This window comes from Rhipicephalus sanguineus, chromosome 8, assembly GCF_013339695.2.
Source record: "Rhipicephalus sanguineus isolate Rsan-2018 chromosome 8, BIME_Rsan_1.4, whole genome shotgun sequence".
NCBI lineage: Eukaryota > Metazoa > Arthropoda > Arachnida > Ixodida > Ixodidae > Rhipicephalus > Rhipicephalus sanguineus.
Genome location: NC_051183.1, coordinates 91,701,844 through 91,721,371, shown reverse-complemented (window position 1 = coordinate 91,721,371; position 19,528 = coordinate 91,701,844). Strand labels below are relative to the sequence as shown.

Below are 19,528 nucleotides of genomic sequence, written 5' to 3'. Positions count from 1 at the left end.
AAGTTTGTCAATACTCCCTCAAAACTCTGGCTGGGTAGGTGACGGTTATTCAAACAATAAAGCACGAAAATTAATTCTCGCTGTTTGCTTTCTTTGAGGTGTTGGAAACTCTGGTTACTCAAAAATATTAGAAACATAATCAGTATTTCTAAGACGCAAAATTTGATTAGAACATCATATCGAATACAGCACTCATCAATTTATTATTTGATACTTTCGAGTATTTCCCCACCCCTATACATCATACCGGGTAGCATATTAATTTCTGTATCGCGTCTTATAGTCTGCTCATATTTGTGATTGTCGTACTGGTCCATGAAATTATGTTTTCGTTGTTCGCCGGGTTCTCTCGTCGACTCTTTCCTCTCGTAAACATGTATCATGTCTTCTCTCGTAAACATGCAAGAGCATGCATTTGCTAAAGCCTTCCCTCTCCCAGGCATGTGTCGCAGCATAACACATTAATGCAATTAGTACCAGCACTACTAAGCGGTGAGCAACGCTCGCTATACTGCGGGGGTTGAAAGAACGAAAAGATTTATGTATCCGATAAAGATGTAATGAATAAATTTTGAATTTTAGCTAACTAATGACTTGTGTTTAAGGTAGGTCACCACCTTCGAGAAAATATTTTGCAGTTTTAGTCCAAATGTTATAATTGTGGTTTCGGCTTGTTGGGCTTACGTAAATTGATACTTTGAAATAACGAAATTGGCAAAATTCTAAAAAAATGAAATTTATAAAAATCAAAATGTGCCAAAATATGCATATTGGGCCAACAGTCATAACTAAAAAACTGTTGACGCGATTCAAACGCGATTTCGCAGGTACGCAGTGAGGGCAATATGCTGTGAATCTAACCTCCACGATCACCATATCTCTAAGCTGCGATGCGCAACATAAAAATACTCTAAAAGTTGACATTTGGCAGGTTTGCTTTGGCCACAGTTGGCCGTGGTACAAACGGTTACCGCTAGTTTTGAATCATTCTGCTTGAATTATAAGTTCTACTTATAAAGAAGTAGCGCGAAAATTTGTATGTGAAAATATTTATTAGAAAGAAAGTAAATAGTGTTTGCGTACTGTAGGATGCAAAAAATCACGTATCGAGAAAAATTGCTTTAAACATTTGAACCGAATGTCCAAATAACAAAGAAACATTCGATATGCGTGAAATTCACCAGACTCATAGCTTGCTACTTCCTTTGAAGTGACACAATCTCTTTTTGAGCGAGCGGAAGCATGTACTTTCTTCCTAGCTCGTTTTGCGTCTCCACCTGACTCTCAACCACGTCCTCCGCTTGGTATATTGATTACCTAACTTGTGTTGATGTTTCTTTTTTGTCCTATACGTCGCCATATTTCATCAAGTGCTCTAACTTTCTCCGTGAAAAGCCAGAACTAAGTCCAAGAGCTCGAAACGTCATACAAACAAGCAGAGACATCCGACCGAAAATGCGCTGACCTAAACAACAGAGTGCCGCAGCCTTGTAGTGGGAATTTTGAAATAAATCAAAAACATCGTGTTCCACAAGCTTTGGAACGTACGTGGACAACTTAGAGTTACGTAATATGTATATGAAAACACATTTATGACGAGATGGCAGGTGTTGTGCAACCGGAAACCTCCAGTTTCGGTTTCGGATCGTCTAGGAGGGGTTAGAAAAATGGTGATAACTTTCGAACGGCCCAAGATAAATGCATAATTATTTTTGCTAAATATCCTTGGATAGACAGGAATCTTGAAAGTATTCAATCCCAAAAAATCATTTTTTAAATTGCGTTTTTGAAGGTGGTGGCCTACCTAAACGAGAGCAAAGTACAATTAGTCGTTTTGTGTGCGAGTAAATAAATCTCCCTAAGCTATTAACTGCTTCATACTTTAATCGACATGTTTACCTCTACATATTGCTACATGCCTAATTTCAACGGTATGTGCCATTTAACTTGTCGTCTAAGCGAACTGTATTAGGCTAAATGGTGCACAGCCAGCCCTAAAGCGTTCGAAATTACTTCGTGCACACTTCGGCATGTCAGTCACATCCCCACTTGAATTAATACTACATGCGACCGTAATTAGGACAAGTTTATACTTGAACTAATACTACATGTGACCGTAATTAGGACAAGTTTATTAAAATGGTATTGCAATCAAACCTGTATGAGAGGTTTCTGATTTCGCCGGGGTTTGAATGGACATTTTTTACAGATGTACAAGGGGCATTGTTGTTAGACTAAACGCAAGAGGTAAGGTTGCCGCAGTCTTTAAATTTTTTTTTAATCCACTGTGTACGTTGCATGAAATCGTCGCATGAAGATGAAAGTTGATCGTCTGTAACAGCAGGTGTTCGAGATACCCTACGCTGGAGCTCTTCGATTGAAACTGAATAGTTATTTGCCTGCGTCTTGTATATTACGTGACATTTTATGGCACTGTGGTGAACAATAAACTTTTTATATATGTGACACAAATCGCAGTACATCACAGGATGTTGAAACGCTAAACATGTTTGGGAGCCTAGAACTTACGTTAGCTGAGGAAGCTGTCCCGTTCTCTGAGGTCATGTTTATTTCAATTCTTTTCACAGTTGCGTCCTTAGAGAGCTGAAAAACAACCGCATAAGCTCCAAACAATGAACAAGAGCACTATGCATTTTTAAAAAAAAATAAACACATCCTAACAGCAGCTAAGAACGCAAGACTAGGTAAGAGCACAAGATATTTCTGTTGCTTCTTACCTTAGCAAGCGCCCCTTCAAAAGTCAGAATTTCATCCGCCGTTTCCATGCTTTCTTTCTGCGTTACGTTGGCGTTGGTTAGTCTAATAATTTCAGCAACTTGTTTTTTACAGAGACTGTACTGCTCTGCGGCGATATTTTCAGGCCTCGCAAGCGATCCGGAAGAGCCATTGGACTTTTGCGATGGCGAATGCGACTTCATTAGGCTTGGAGCGCTATGGAGAAGAAAGAAATCGGTCCTCTTCGTAATCTGCAACAAAAGCCAGGTTGTTTAATAAGCGAGAACAGTTGAAAAACTCTTAAACAGTGAATGGCGCTGCAGCCAACGTTTCGACAATGTGACTTCTTTTCGGCAAGACAAGAAAAAGAAGAAGAAACTATAGTTTAAGGAAAGGGGTAGAAAAGCGAGACTCATAAGCAATGTTGGTTGGGGCCCCAAGTATAGGGCCCCGCTGGCTTCCGCCGCTCGCTTAACGAGACGCAGAAGAGCTAACTGTGCTTCTTGGCTCGAGCTGGCGAGTTGTTACTCTCGCTGCTCCAAAATGTTTAGAAGGTTGTTACTTAAAGATGTTTTAAAATTATCTGGCTTTCGGCCACACTCCCATGAGACACCCAGATGTGGTTTAATGTTGGCAAACCCCCGGACCACAAACAACCTTCATGGTACAACGTTGGATATATTTTACTTAGCCTGTCTGTACCTTTAGGAGGAACCTAGCGTGTTTCTCATCAATAGATTTATGGGGACGCTATATTTTTGTCGTGTGCTCCGCTGGTGAGCGAGAAAGTCCTTTGGGGCCATTAAGTGGAGTTCGATAGTGGGAGGCTGGCGCTCCGCTCGGTTTGTCAGATCTCGAGCGAGCAACTGCCATAGCGAGAACTTAGCAATGCCTGTGTGACACAATGAATAATAATGACATGTTAACGAATGGTAAGCGTCTCTGGTGTACATACAGCGCTTGGTGATAGAAACGCGATTTTCAAACAGCGTGGCTGCTGGCGGTGCGGGTGAGGGTGACAACACTTGTGACAAATGGTTACTGCATCCGGTATAAAGACGTTCACTTGGCGGTTGATGGTGGCGCCTGTAGAGCGCTGCTTGCCATGGCTTTGCAGCACTCCGCCGGCGTCACCGAGAACCAAAGACAGACCGAGCGTTATCCACATGCTCTTTCTGTGCAATCTCGCCCTCACCATGACCGTGGCCTCATACAGCCACGCGCTCCGAGTATCACGTTTCAATCGTCGAGCACTCTGTATACTTAGAGTAAGGTGGGGAATCGCTCGTCTTCAAGTTGGACTACTTCGTTTCTGATTAGAATGTTGTTTTTCTTTTCCCTTCGTGTCCATTATATCATAGCAAAGTATTTATTCTACGGAATAAATTAGTAGCACATGTACTTTGAGAACGAAAAATAACGAAGAGTCATTTCCGAGCACGATTCTAAATAGCTGTCAGACTGGATAAGAAATAGCGGTATGACAAAGTTGGTAGCTCTAATACTCTGTGCCCATTCCTAATAAAGCTTCCCTTTAGCATACTGTTCAATCGTACGTGCACCTTAGTGAAGAATCACGCAAGACAACTAAAGTCTTGCACCGGTGTCTCACTGTCAGGTGCTCATTTCGAGGAAGGAGTGAAATACTTATTTGCCTCGAGGACATATAGTAGTCTGGATATGATTGAATGAAAAAGCAGGTTTACTGCGAAGCGAGAAAAACGCACCTGATCACCTTCTTTGTGGGGGATCGGGGTCGGTGGAGTTAGTAATAACATTATCTGTTGTCTTAGGTCCCACAACCATGATATGATTATGAGGAACGCCGTATTGGATGGCTCCAGAAATTTCGACCATGTGGTGTTCTTTAACGTGCACTGACATCGCACAGTACACGGCCCTTAAACATTTCGTCTCCATCGAAATGCGACCGCCGCGGCTGGGATTAAATTTTCGACTTTTGGGTTGGCAGCCGAGCACCGTAACCACTGATCCACCTTGGGGTATGTGTAGGTGGAGTTGGGATACCGTGAAGAGCAGGGGAAACGCAAAGGAACCGAACGCTCGGCGCTTTGAAGTGTGGGCAAAAAAAAATTGTACGGGTTCTCCTTCTCCATCTTCAAGAATTGAAGGTGAATGCCTTAGCGCCGAGATAGCCAAGTTTAGTACGTGCACATATTTCGCTTTGACTGCGTTTTACTTGCATCTTCTTTTATATTACTCTACGCACTCCTATGACTTCGATTATCCATTCACACCACCACACGTCCGTTAACAGCCGTTTGCACACGCGTAGCACATTTGTTTATACAAGCCCCGGCGATGTCTCCTATGGGAAAATGTTCCGTGATGCATATCGCACCGCCGTCACGTGATTTAGCCACTGTGTGTTGACGCCGTCACGTGACTCAGTAGGTCATGAAGACGGAATCCAGATATTTCAAATTTCACATCCAAGGCGCCACTTAAGCATACTTAACTGCCGCCGTGTTGATGTGAGCGCCGAGGCATGTCAATCGCCGCCGGGTATGGGGATGGCTGCAAAGGCCAGAACTCCGAGATCCGGTCAAAACAAAATATTGCTACAACGTATAGAATATAACTGCAATAAGCTTACGACAAAAGCACATTTGTTGCCTAAAAGTTTCGTGCAGCTTCAAGAGAACATATTTTGCGCGGTTTCTTGTATTGCGATAGCAATTATATGGACAGTCTCGGCTGGTTTGTGCCGTCGCCACCGCCGCCGTCATGCACCGTATATGTCTATATATATATATATATATATATATATATATATATATATATATATATATATATATATATATATATATATATATATATATATATATATATATATATATATATATATATATATATATATATATATATATATATATATATATATATATATATATATAATAATTCTGAAAACCTTTCCGACGCGCGGAACCAACGGGCGACCTCCCGCTTTGAAGCGCGCGGGGGTTAGACGGTTAGGATACGAACAGCACCGCTTTTCAGCCTGCTAGCGGCGAGCTATTTCTAAACACCACTTACATCAGCATGCTTTCTGGTTAGCACATAGATGGCGCAATGTCCACGTGGGGCGCGCTTTAAAGATTGTCGCCCCGTTCATGCGAACGCCGTTGCTCTTCGCCCTACAGGGCGTGGTCGCCTTTGTGCTCTTATCTCGAGGAAAGAAGGGAGCGGCTGGGGGTGGGGGGAGCGCTGGGTTGTATGTCTTGTGCTTTCCCCCCGATGTCTGCGCTGAAGTCACAGAGCGTACGAAGGCCGCTTCGACGCTGCAGCGGCCGCGTTTGCGAAAGGGGAACGCTGTTCAAACAGAAATAAGTAACGACTGGGACAGTTCGCGCTCGTCCAGTGTGTACCTGTTCGTTCGTTTCGTGCGTCCTGCTTTATGTTTGAGCAGTGCGCTTCCAGTGTCGAGCTGTGACGCATGATAATTCGCGCTCGTACTGTGTGCGTTCTTTTCGTGCGTCCTTTGGGCTCGAGCGACGCGCTGGCAATTTCTAGCTGCTTTCCGTTCTTCGAGTTACATTCCAATTTATCGCTATCGCATTCATTGCTTCGCCGTTGCGGCGAAACTGATTTTTGTGACATACCACGGAGGTGTATATATAAAAACGATCAATTCGAAAAGAAGGTCAATTAATTCCCTGTAGCGTGTAAGCTACTGGCGCACTTCGACCAGTGAACAAGACTAAAACAATATTACAAACAGGGTTTTAGGTTAATTAAAAAATAAAAAGAACGAGAAACGACGCTCACTGTGATGGTCCGTTTGCTGCTTGGCTTCTTGGGTTCCACTTCAACGTTGTAGTCGAAGAAAGGGTGCAAGCCAATTTTGCCCCAAATATTGCCGATGGTGTCGTTATTTTCGTTAGTGGGCTGTTTGCTTGATGAGGACCAGTCGTCAAAACCCAGCTCGTGGAATATTTTTTGTATTGACACTTGGAGCTGCAGGCTTTTGTTGCCTAGGCAGCATCAGGTACGAATTGCGTTACATAGTGGTTGTGCGACAAGGTGAAGGAACAATTACGCGGTGCAATATTGCAAGGAGGAAAAAGACAAAAGCAGTAGTAGTAGTGGTAGTAGTAGTAGTAGTAGTAGTAGTAGTAGTAGTAGTAGTAGTAGTAGTAGTAGTAGTAGTATCTGGGGTTTAACATCTCAAGCCACAATATATTATGAGGGACGCCGTAGTAGAGGGCTCCGGATATTTCGACCACCTGGACATCTTTAACGTGCACTTAAATCTAATTACACGGGCCTTATTTTCCCCTCTATCGAAAATGCAGGTGCCGCGGCCGGCATTCGATCCCACGACCTTCGGGTCAGCCGTTGAGAGGAAAATACACAAGGGACATGGTAGCGTTTAATATTTGTTTGTTAAAGTGGTTATCCGTCCTGTCCTAAATCTCTCTAAATACATACTGCTAAATGTCATCGTGCATGCAGTTATTAATTGAAGGCTGCGCGCGGTCCATACTGGCGCTTTAATTCAACTGTAATTTTCGCACCCATTTTATGAAGGCCTTTGCACTCACTGACGGATTAAAAAAAAATCTAAATGCGTTATACCAAGAGATAACATCTACTTAACTTGCACCTTTGGGGTGTACTAAAAATGCGATGGGTAGTAATTGACGACAAAACAATAGTATGATAATATGAATCAAGAGTGTGTAACAGGAGATCTCACTTTTGCGAGTCATCGACGATAAGCTTACCTTTATTTATGCACGACATGTAGGCGGCAGTAAATTTCCCCACAGCAGTGGAGTTGCTTTTTCCTTTCGCCTTAGGGTTCTCCAGAATTCCTGCAAGAATATCCACTCAAACTGCCTGTCCTCATTGCGTTTTAAAATCTTTAGGCTTATTGAATGCTGCTATGGCCGTAGTCTTATTGCAAGAGAATGCACTTCACACGCGTATGATTTAGCACAGATAATAGTCCTTTGAGTAATGTGCACAATATTCGCTATGAGAGTCAAGGACCGCCCTAAACTTTGCAACATGAGGAGCCACGAGCATATCATTACCATGTGTTGCGGATTAATCAGTCGCCTATATGCAATGAATACAGTTATCGCAAAAACACCTGAGCTTCATGAACACTGGTGACGTGTCATGCACTGATTTAGACAATGTCTTTATTCATGCAACAGTAGCAGTCCATTTAGATGATTGAACAAGTAATCATCTAAATATGTAGGTCATATTTTGCCCTACCCAGCTCTACCTGCGTCATAAAGTCAGTGTATGGTGATTTGAGCTTAAGCCGGGTATCTTCGATTTGAAAGGTAATTCAATGAGACAACATTATTGGAGTCAGGTAACTGAGACACACCAGGAGAAGTATGCCGCAGTAGAAGACAGCTATTAAGTACCTAGTGATATAGATTTAGTAAAGTTGCTTTTATGGGATGATGTCTACCTACGCAAGTCATGAAAAAATAGGGATCGCTGGGCACACGCGTACGCCTTACAGTAGATATACCATAACCTGCCATATCCTATCGAGACAAGCTGACAAATTAGACGGTAATGTGGCTACGTACGTAGGAGGGATTCGGCTGCAGAGTCTTTGATGCTCGAAGGTGGCACTTCGTTGTTTTCTGCTCGCTGTCCGCAGACGAAGTCAAAAAAATTATCGCAGGGTCGGGACTTTCCGAAGCCATCGCTGATTATATCCGCTAGAGATATAAGGATTTTGGTAAGTAATGGTCCAGAGACAAGAAAAGACTCCAACAACGCGGCAAAGGTGTAAAAGAAATGGCGCCGTCTCCTTCAGTAGCTCAGTATAACGAGCAGACTTTGTTCTCTAGCTTGCTTTTCATCTCAACAATCTACATAAGACGTTAAACCCCAGATATTATTAATATTATTATTATTACAACAATCTAATATGGGCTCCTATAAGGAATGTAGCGAGGATATATCATTATTATTATTATTTTTACAACAATCTACTATGGGCTTTTATAAGGAATGTAACGACTGGTAGTGATTCTAGCGGCTGTGAATAAGAGTGGATTGTTGTCAGGAAAGAGTTGCACCTCTATTCCACCACCTCCCAATCTCGACAGAAAGCACTGTTCAGTTGACAACTCACATAGTTTGAATTATGCTGACACTGAATAATGCAGTTCAACGGTAAAGGCGTACATGCTCAAAACATGCGAATGTACGTATATGCGAGCTCATACGCGGGGAAGCATAGAAGCAAAGTGACATATTATCATAAGCATACCATATCTCCTTGTCCTTCGATACTTATTTTACTTTTTCCTATGAAGGAGGCCGTAAGTGTTTTCTGTCGTGACAATTTCTAAGTCACTATCACTCACAACTTCCATACTCCTGACCAGTCAGGAGTGGCTGTAGATAATAAAATTACGAATTCCCCTTCCCGAGCTATTTATGTTATCCTGTGAGCTTTCATTGGCACCCTTACACGCTTAAAAATATACATGCTATTTCCCACACTATTACCAAAATGACTCTTACCAATAGCTATGCATTGCGGCTTCCAACAAATATCACGAAACTTGGATGATCTTGTGCGTTCTATAGCAAAAAAAGTAGGTACAGTAAAAAAATTAGTTCTGCTTAAACCAGGTAGCCATAAAATTCACACACACATACGTTTTTTAACATATCAAAGCATCAGGTCACCACCTCTGCTAAATATTTTGCATTTTGAAAGCAACAGGCAGTTGAGTCATTCAGTCATCTTGTGTGGCTTTCTGACGTCACATTGTTACGGTTTAGTTGTGTGCTTGGAATTTTGCACAACTCTGCCGTCCATCCAACTACATGAGCTATGGCTAGGATGAAATCTGACACGGCATCAACAATAATTCATTAAGTGCTTCTCAATATTTCGTAAATAATACCTGGCAATATACAAATCAGATTAACAGTCTGCAGTTGAGCATGATCTTGGTGCCATTGCCGCAGTGGAACAGCTATTTTGAAGCGAAGTTTCCTCGTATGATTATTTCTTGTTTACAAAGTAAAGTTCTGAGAACGTTGGCTCCAAAGGCGGCTACTGCTCAATGACAGTCGGCCTTACAATTTTATGGAAAGATGTGCTCCTGAATGCACGTTCGTTATAGTCATTGTAAATGCAGTAGTTGACAATTTTTACTTGATGTCCACATGCTGCGTGAAGGTGCCTGAAAATATTCAGTCTGATATTGTTCACCACCTTTAACACAGCTGCGCTATGCGTGCTGCGCATATCCTTGTGGGGTGCGATGTACGATTGCATGGCGTTGTTTCCCTCCACCACATCGCAACGTCAGCATTTCGTGTCTTTAGTCTCACGTTCGAAATAAAGGCACTTACTCTTTGACACAGACGTACCAGTAGTTGTTTTCACAGATACCAGGGTGGTCACTTCCCGCGCCGGACCAATTTTTGGCGGAATTGTCCTTGCGTGGGAATGAACAATTTCACCGTATTCACGTTCACCTAAAGGAGAAATTCGAGAAAAATATTCTAAACCAGTGGACAGCGTGTATGCCATGTACAGACGGGTCCACTGTTAAAGGGAACACTTGCGTGCAGGGCATGCTTGGATTTCGCTTTCTTGCAAAAACATAGTGACTTATATTTGCATAAACCTACTGGTGGTTGACAGTTCTGCCTCTTTCTGACAGACTCGTCCAGTGTATGAACAATGTTTCCCTGTCCACTTCCTGTTAGAGGGCCAGCAAAATGTAAGGTGCTCATTGGAGTGTTCCCTTTAACAGTGGACCGTACTGTACCCTTTCTAATTTTATATCGATGACATCCCTGTAAGCTATCATTTATTTTTTCATCTCACACTCTCCTTCCATTTCGGGCGCGAATATGCGTAAGATCATACAGACGTTCTATATTAGATGTCGCTATGTCTATTGTAGAAAACAATGCTCTCTTTTGTTACACTCGCGAAAGGGTGACGTGAGTGTGAATGTGAACGTGTGTATGTGAAACGGCATCATACAGACGACAACTATGGCGAACTTAGGTATAGGTGACATGCTGTTTTTAGATGTACTGTTTCAAATAAACTTCAGAACATCTTCCCGTGCCACTTGGGCGTGTACCGAAGTCTGCACGAAGTCATTGTATGATTTTATAAAGTAGAGTAAAATCGCATCACGTGCACAACCACCCACACTACATTTTCACGAAAAGCTTCGAAAGCCATAGTTCTCATTCAAAGATAGGGGCCCAAAGCCGCTATTGCCGAGCACTGATGCATTTCGCGTCGAAAAGCAAACTGCAGACAAAGCTACGTCAGTACACAGGTTATAAGAGAAGGGTAGGTTACCTGCTGTGTATATGCAATAATGAACACCGCAACATACACACAGATTTATCATACGTGATAAATCTGTGGAAGCCAGGCATGCTATGACTGCGGGCACTTGTACGAAATACCCACATTGTTAGGGATTTTCCACTGCACACCTCAAATCAATCTTTTTTAGAAGACCTGCTTGACGGACCATGCAACCAACGGACAACTGAGGCCGAAGAATTGTTCCGTACATCGCTTGAAAATAGACAGGACGAAAAATTTCAGTAGGTTTGAGTCACTGCTGCATCACACGTAATGAGTTGCGCCTTTAAAGTTGATCGGTTAGCTATACAAGGACTCAGTTGAGTATTGAGATCTCTGTTCCAGTATCAATATCATATTTTACCGAAATAACTTTGAGCACTTTCGCATTGTATGGCGCACTGTAGCGGAAACTCGAGGAAGTATTCGAAACAATCGACTCCTTCGGCCTGGGCTCCACCTCCACTTCCGTATGCCATCAGCATTCTACCCACGTGAGACCACGCTCGGCGTAAACTCGTGCGATCACTTTGCTGGCGAGTACACCTCCAATACAGTTCTGTGAATGTTCTTACCGTAATTGCACACATAAACTATCACAGTTACAATAGCGCTGTTTGATGGAAGATCAATATAATAGGCAACCACTTCGAAAAGGTGACCCCAACTGTTAACGCAAAAGAGGGCGACGAAGGCACCGTTGCGATTTTCTGAGACAAAACTAAGCCTGCTGAAGGGGATGCTGCCTTAATAGGTGTTTGTATTTATATACAAATATTTATTATTCAATGCTAGCCTGTTGCAATAACGATTGACTATTGGAACACTTCTGTGCTCGATTTTCCCTTGTTGCTTCCTCCACCTTCCTCCATCTCCTTCAACACGTTCTTGCCATTCAATGTCGCCCTATCCTGTGGAAATAGTTTCATAATGGATTTATTTTCTTCTTTTGACGGAGAAAGCATTCTATTCATTTTTCAAGAGCCACGGCTGGTTTGATCTACTTTGGGCTGTCCAGAAGGCCCACGACGCGGCGGTGAGGCTTTGCCTCCCTGTTCCAGCGTGGGAGCGGCCCGCAGTCTTACCCCTATAAAACGGGGTGAATGTTATTCCGGACTCGAATAACACTTACTACCTACCTGCTTATCTGGCGACCATACATGTCTATCCGTTTATTTATTCTTCTCTCTGACACATTTAGTATGCCTGGCCAGCGGTCTCACTTAAGATACGCGGTATGAAATACTCTGTTTTATTACGCGGGGAGGGCAGTCTGTACATCCACGAAATGATGTCATTCCATGGTTGATATAACGACTCTCTCTCTTTCTGCACGTATCAGAAGGATATGGTCGCTGCGCTCTTCAGCGTTTTGGTTTCTGTTCCATGGGAGAAATTAGTCAGAATTCACTATCCTGCTAACAATAACAATAGAGCGCTTTCTGAAATCTCAAACAGGCACTGTGTTCTGCAGAGGATTGAAGGGCTACAACTCTCCCATTTCACCGGACCACCTGGTATCACTAACTTACTTCATTTAGTTTAACTTCTCACATAATTGATGTCTCTACTCATCTTAACATTTCTGCCGCCACACAGAGAAGATATGATGGAGCCAGCAAATATAGCATTTGTGTATTTCTGGGGAATTAATTCCCGTTTATTGAGACGCCATGTCTAGACTGCCATATATTTAACAATGAAGTGCATATGTAGAAAAATAACTAAAAAAATGGAACAAGGACATGCAATGATTTTTAATAGAAAGTCGTGGTCTAGAAGGATGTCATAGAAGCCTCCCTGTTCGTAGGTGTTTAGGCGTCAAGGGGCAGCGTATTTCACATTGTAGCCACGTGGAATGTCAAAAGTCGTTAACAAAGAGAGGTAACAAGTGAATATTACAAAACTCGTGCGCAACAAACGTCATAGTGACGTGAAGATTGCTTGATACATACCCCGCCTCACCAGGTTGCTCCGGTAACCGAACATTATCCATAGTACCCAAAGAAGCAAGAAGGCGCCCAGGAACAACTTGCTCTTCCGTGTTGATTGTCCACACATGAAAGAGCAAAACGAATGCCGATAAGTCGAAACCAACTGCCAAAGACTAAGTACGGTAAATTACATAACTGCACAATTTGTATATATATTTTAAAGCAAATCCATGTTGTGTTTGACTTCTCGATAGTCTTTCTTCCATTCAGTCTTCTGCGCACCTTGGTTATGTCACGTGACCTCTACGCCTGTTGATAAACTCAGTTTCCTTCCTTGAAAGCATCCGCAAGTTATGTGGATGGAGAAAATGACAATCTTACTACTATCCACCAAAGTGATTTATGTTAGAATTATTCGTAGGGGAAAATTTGAGCCACACCTTATGTTGAGCTTCTCATTACCGAAGGCAGTTGGCCAATGGCAAGAAAAACTTACGCACGAAGAATAGGTAAATTCGACCCCTGGGCTTATTGATCGAAATGCATCTTGCGAATTGAATAAAGCCCAAAGCAGACGAAGACAAAAAACGACATGACAAAGCGCTTACTCGCAATTGAAAGAGTTGTTCAAAAAGGAAACGTACAAATACAGGAAATGTGCTTCCGCATAGTTTTCTAGAGAAAGCTTAATTCATTTTATATTATAGTTGGAGATATTCCCTATACGCAGCAAGCTGGCACAGCATGCCGTCGCGGACATAAACACTGACACTCGACAGAGAACGTGAATTTAGACTTCAGTGCACGTTATAGAACACTAAATGGTCAAAATTACCGCAGCCGTCCACTGCTCGTGTCCCTATTAATCATATCGTGGTTTTGGAACGTAAAAACCAGCATTTAATATTAATAATAGTGATAAATATATTATTATTATTATTATTATTATTATTATTATTATTATTATTATTATTATTAATATTAATAATAATATTATTATTATTATTATTATTATTATTATTATTATTATTATTATTATTATTATTATTATTATTACGAATAACACTTTGCCCGCAAGCATCATGCTGGCCATCTCAGGTCCCAAAGAGCACCATTTTCTCTTTTGTACTACACGAAGAACAGATGAGTGCTAGTTTCGGGCAACTAGCACCAATGTGAGATTTGGCTTCCGTTTCCAAATAACGTTAAAGTGTGTTGACATAACGCGCTAGTCACCTGAAGTAAATATGTGAGTTAGATATTGGTAACTTTTTAAATGATCAAAGAGGGACAAAAAAAAGAAGATATAGGCAGGTGTCAGTGTTCTGTTTTTTTGTTCGTAACTTTAAGCCATGAACCAATTCACCCAGCTGTCAGCTTTAATCAAACAGGAAGTTATCATGTCTGTTACGCTCCGAAAACAAGCTGTGTAGCACTTTTGTAACCTTGGTTTCAAAAATTATATAAACCCAGGAGCTAAACCATAACTCAAAACTTGTATATTATAATGGAAACAGTTCTCTACTAGGAAATGAGCAATCAACTATATAATGAAAGGTAGGTAGAGACAATTTTCTGGAACGGAAAAGTAGTTTCAGTTGTACAGATTTATGTTACATCATTATCTTTATTACTTCTGAGGCGTTAGATTTCGAACATTTGTTAATAAACATTTATCCATTGGCATAACAATTAGAACTCGACAATTTAACAAGCAATATTCGCAACACTCGAAAACAAAAACAACGAAATCCGTTTGAAATTTCTCGCTTCGCACCGTTGCTACAGCTTTCTCTCTAAATGTCACTGCCGTAATCCTACTCGACGAAAAAAAGAGCTGCCGAGAAAAACAAAGCGAGAATACTCAGAGTTATTATGTTGCACATGCAACAGAACTCGTCGCACAAGGAACCATAACTCGCTCATAGAAGTCGTCTCAACTTATCACAAGAACTCACCGTAGATTTGCCAGGAGCCAAGAACCGCCGCTTTCCACGCAAATTACCGGTCATTTTAATCACAAAGGCCGCCTAACTCAGCGTAACCCGAAATAAAGTACGCCACTTTTCTCTCTCTTCAGGTTTTTGGAAGCGTTCGCGATGCACTTTCAGTTTATAATGTAATTATTTGCGATTCTCCGCGGACCTCGTTTCCCAAATTCAGTCTCCTCGCCGCTACGCATGTGCGATTTCTCTGTTATGAAGAGCACACGTATCAACCCTAGGTGTTTCCGGCGGCAGTCGATCAACCTTTTATGACGTTTCAACGTATATACATACGTCATCCCGATGTTGCTCGCACATAGACTTCGAAGTAAAATACACCGATGTCTTCACGGATATTTAATCATTCTTAGCGGCGCCAACAGTATCATCAGACCGGCTTGCGCGTATCATAATTATCTGCCTATGTTGTATCCGGGAGGTAGAATAACGTACTCCGCAAAAGATACTCAATTGCGCCTTATAACAATTTCCTACACCAGCTATCAGTTAGCCCTACTTTACCGGTGAACATGCGGGTATCTTCCATCGTAGAGCAGCAGCCGTAGTGACAGCGCTCGCAAATTTCACAAACACAAAGCCAAGTTTTGGTTGCACTCTGTACCAACGAAAAATAATTGATGGGAATGAAATGTTTACCTCTCAACGCCTTCAAATGTGCTATTTATATCATGAAGTAATCAATAATTGTTGGTGCTTTAGGTGGCAAAACCGCAATCTGATGGTAGTGGAAGGCTCCGTAAATTTCGACCAGGCAGAGTTTTCAAACGTGCGCCGAAATCTAAGTACACGGGACTCAAGCATTTCGCGTCCATCGAAATGCGGCCGCCGTGGCCGGGTTTGCATCCCGCGACTTTCGGCTCCGCACTCGAGCACCATAAACGCTCGACCACCGTGGCAGGTTCATGAAGGAATTATACTTCGCTTAGAAATGATGGCGTAGCTTTGGTCTAGGTTCGAAATCAACACTATTGGGATTCTTGTAGCGTCCAGTCACCACATTCCGATAATCCTGTCCTCATTTCAGTAATTCATTTCCTATAATTTTGCGACGCTCGTTGCCGGAAACTCAGAAGTTGGTAGACACTCTCGCATACATGGACCCCGGGTCCACACGAACCAAGATATTGAACACTCACAATTCTTGCGAAATCACCGACGCTGTTTTTCTGCGCAGACATATTTCCGCCTCACTTTGCAACCTGCACTACACATGCGTGGAAAGCCTTGCCTAGATGGCGCTGCCTCTGAACGCACGCTTGTCGGCGTGGCGTCAAAGCCCCAGAAGGGCGCGCAGTTAAGTACAATGGATCATCCGTCACTTCCAGCATATCGTCCTCCGGTTGTGTTTCCGCGGTACAAGACAGTGTTATCCGCGTGCTCAGCAAAAGGTCGAAGTTCGACTAAAGTCTGGCCTGATTTGCCAAGAAACTGTGCCGTGGTATTTGAAAGCGAGAAGCGCTGTCAGCTACATGTTTTTAAAAGAACATACGAAATGAAATTTAGGTCGCGCAGTGTTGAACATCGAGAGAGGCACGTACGGAAGTCTTATTTCATATTTGCTTTTTTAAGTGCATCCTACGCCTGCATTCACAAAAAAAATTTACGCTGATTATTTTTCTAAGAGGATATTTGAGCCAATGGCGATGTGAAACGTATAATTAGCGAAACCGGCTGACCAACGATTGGACAAAAATACATTTACGAAAATAAATTTTGCGAGCTCGACCCGTGGTTAATTTGTGTGATCGGGAAATAGAGTGGCTATTCAATTGTGATGCTTTATGTGCCAAAGCGTCGATATTATTCCGAGGCACGCCTTGGTGATGCTTACCATGTTCATGTTGAAGACATATTCGAAGGTGCACCAAAATTTAAGCACACGGGTGTAATCGAAAGGCGTTCGTGGTAGCCGGGTATCCGACCCGCGTCCTCCTGCGTTGCAGGGCGACATTTTGATTCAAAGGTGCCACGGGTGGGTAGGATGACTTTCAGCACATGCGCTGTTTCGGTAACTTGCGCCGACATGTTGCTCCCACGTGACAACACTGACAACACATTTGAATACATGACAATGATTCAGCATGTACGGCTGCTGGATAATGCTGATAACGCTGCGGAATATTTGCTCCTGCATTTTCGCAAACTTGTTGCAGCGGCATATATTTGTTGCCACACAGCCACTTCCTCCTGCTGCATTTATTATTACCTGTGCTCCTCAAATGTGATAGTATCAATGTAGCCCGCTTCCGTTCTCTTCACCCTTGCTATTATTCGCTGAACTTCAACTGATGGCGCAAATGTTAAGACAGGAACGTAGAAGACAAGTAAGACACGGACAAGCGCACGACAAGTGCGCTTGTCCGTGTCTTACGTGTCTTCTTCGTTCCTGTTTTAACATTTGCGCCATCAATTGAAGTTCAGCTATGCACCGACTAGCCCGACAGCAGACGTTGTTATGCTATTATTCGATCTCGTTCCGTTGATATTCACCATATCAAACTAATTGTTTATAAGGTAACAGCGCATTCCATATACACGTGTTCGTTTTGAGCCATACCTAGAGCGCGTACATTTCCTTTAGTCCAGCAGTATATTCGGAAGTGATTTTCAAGGAGGACGTGGTCTCTAGAATATGTGAAAGAAGATATCTGTTCTGAAGTTTGAGTAACGTAGCTCCAGTAGTATTGCTACAGGGGCAACCATAGATAATTCAGGATTTCTTTTTAAGGAATTCTATGAGGCAATGAGAAGGATGGAAGAAAAAAAATCGCCAGGCCTGCGCTGAAACCGCAGCACAGTCACAGCGAAAGCTGGAAGAGCGGCGTTTCTATAGAGCCCGTTAAGCTCTCTTGGGGCTACAATACAAGTACACTAGAAAGGTACCCACTACGTCATAAATCACAATTTTTGTGAAGTTGGGAAGCACCTACTAAGCCATTATTCGTCATTCTGCGGAGAAGCGAGGCACCAGCTGCACGTCTGTAAGGCATTATGTGCACTTTGTTGACGCGACGACTGATGACAATGAAGAATTATGGCTCAGCCCTTTGTAATGGGTTGGAAGCTTTAAACGGCCCACCAGGTATGTAATTTGCATTGGGTGACGCCCGGTCGGCATTTCCCTCTCCCGTCATCCTGTATAACATACGTTGACGTGGAAGAGAGACGGGGGGGGGGAAGAACTTTACTGAGACCCCGAGGAAATGGATCATGCGCTTATGGGCTTCCTTGGCATCCAATACAAGTGCACTTGCGAGGAACCCACTACGCTATACATCATTGTAATTTTACTGAGACGCCGAGAAAATGGATCATGCGCTTATGGGCTTCCTTGGTAACCAATACAAGTGCGCTTGCGAGGAAGCCACTACGCTATAAACCATTGTAATTTTTGAGAAGTAGGGCAGCAGCTACTGTGCCATTTTTCATCATTCTACGGAGAGCCGTGGTACCTGCTAAACGCATGTAAGGCATTATGCTCACTTTGTTGATGCTGTACCTGATGACGACGAAGAATTATGCCAGATCCCTTTGTAATGGGTTGGAAGAAGTTCAACAACCTACTCGTTGCGCAATTCGCATTTTGTGACGCCGGTTTACAGAATTCGCGTTGTGCGACGCTTGGTGCTCATTTTACTCTTCTACCACGCTATATTGCATATGCTAATGTGGTTCCTTCCCGGCATGAAGCCTGTATAGGACCTTTTTGCAAAGCAGTTTCAAGCACCGGCATGGCTCTGAGGTTGAATAGTGGGCTCCCACGCAGAGGGCCCAGGTTCTAACCGGCGGCGGCAGCGGCGGACAACTACGGCGCCAAAAAGGGCTGGTGAAATGATATCATGACAGCTTTCGCTGTAAAAATCGTCCCCATGTTACCTCGAACGTCAGTAAAATACAACTTTTCAATTCCTTTACATGCCTGAACTCTCGCAGAAGAATGCCTCATAAACTTCAAAATAGCTCTCTCGTCAAAAACCAAGATATATTCGGCGGCTTGCGTAAGTTATGTGTGTATATTTCTAAGCTGTACATCAGAAGTATGCTGATACCGTCGACTACCCTGTTTCATTGTACTGGCACAGATGATCAACATCATAGTATTTTGGTAGCGTGGCAACTTCGGCCTTCGCATGTAATGGTAGCGGCGACCGCGACGTGATGAAGTCATAAGGCTGACCACATGGTAACGACGTTGGAAACCATCTGCGCTTTTTCCTTCGCTTTCTTCACCGTTGGCTTTACCAGCGCAGCGGCCGCATTTCGATGGAGGCGAAATGCTAGAGGCCCGTGTACTTAGATTTAGGTGCACGTTAAACACAGGTGGCCGAAGTTCCCGGAGCCCTCCACTGTAGCATCCCTAATAATCATATCGTGCTTTTGGCATGTGAGACCCCACCATTTATTTATTCATTACCGTTTTCTTTAGAATGCACTGTTTGAGTTGGTCTACACCGAACTGCGACGAGGTGCCAAGAGAAATAAAGAAATGCTTACAA

At 42.9% G+C, this 19,528-nt stretch overlaps 1 protein-coding gene across 5 annotated transcripts in view; it reads right to left on the bottom strand.

Annotated features, from left to right (window-relative positions):
* Window positions 1-16,274, bottom strand: part of LOC119402206 (neprilysin-2) — a 44,157-nt gene extending 27,883 nt beyond the window's left edge. The window contains exons 1-9 of one of the 5 annotated variants that reach the window (XR_005185677.2): window positions 14,985-15,213; window positions 13,048-13,129; window positions 10,108-10,233; window positions 9,265-9,324; window positions 8,316-8,450; window positions 7,485-7,574; window positions 6,526-6,731; window positions 2,739-2,987; window positions 2,530-2,604 (exon numbers count right to left, since the gene is read on the bottom strand). Coding sequence is in view for 4 of the 5 variants with exons in the window: in XM_037669335.2 (XP_037525263.1) it covers window positions 2,530-2,604; window positions 2,739-2,987; window positions 6,526-6,731; window positions 7,485-7,574; window positions 8,316-8,450; window positions 9,265-9,324; window positions 10,108-10,233; window positions 13,048-13,129; window positions 14,985-15,038 (1,077 nt within the window). In the remaining variant the exon portion in view is untranslated. Of the gene's footprint in view, window positions 1-2,529; window positions 2,605-2,738; window positions 2,988-6,525; window positions 6,732-7,484; window positions 7,575-8,315; window positions 8,451-9,264; window positions 9,325-10,107; window positions 10,234-13,047; window positions 13,130-14,984; window positions 15,214-16,168 lie in introns of those variants that run through there. The other 4 variants (XM_037669334.2, XM_037669335.2, XM_037669337.2 and 1 more) reach the window with 4 other exon arrangements.
* Window positions 16,275-19,528: the final 3,254 nt, after the last annotated feature.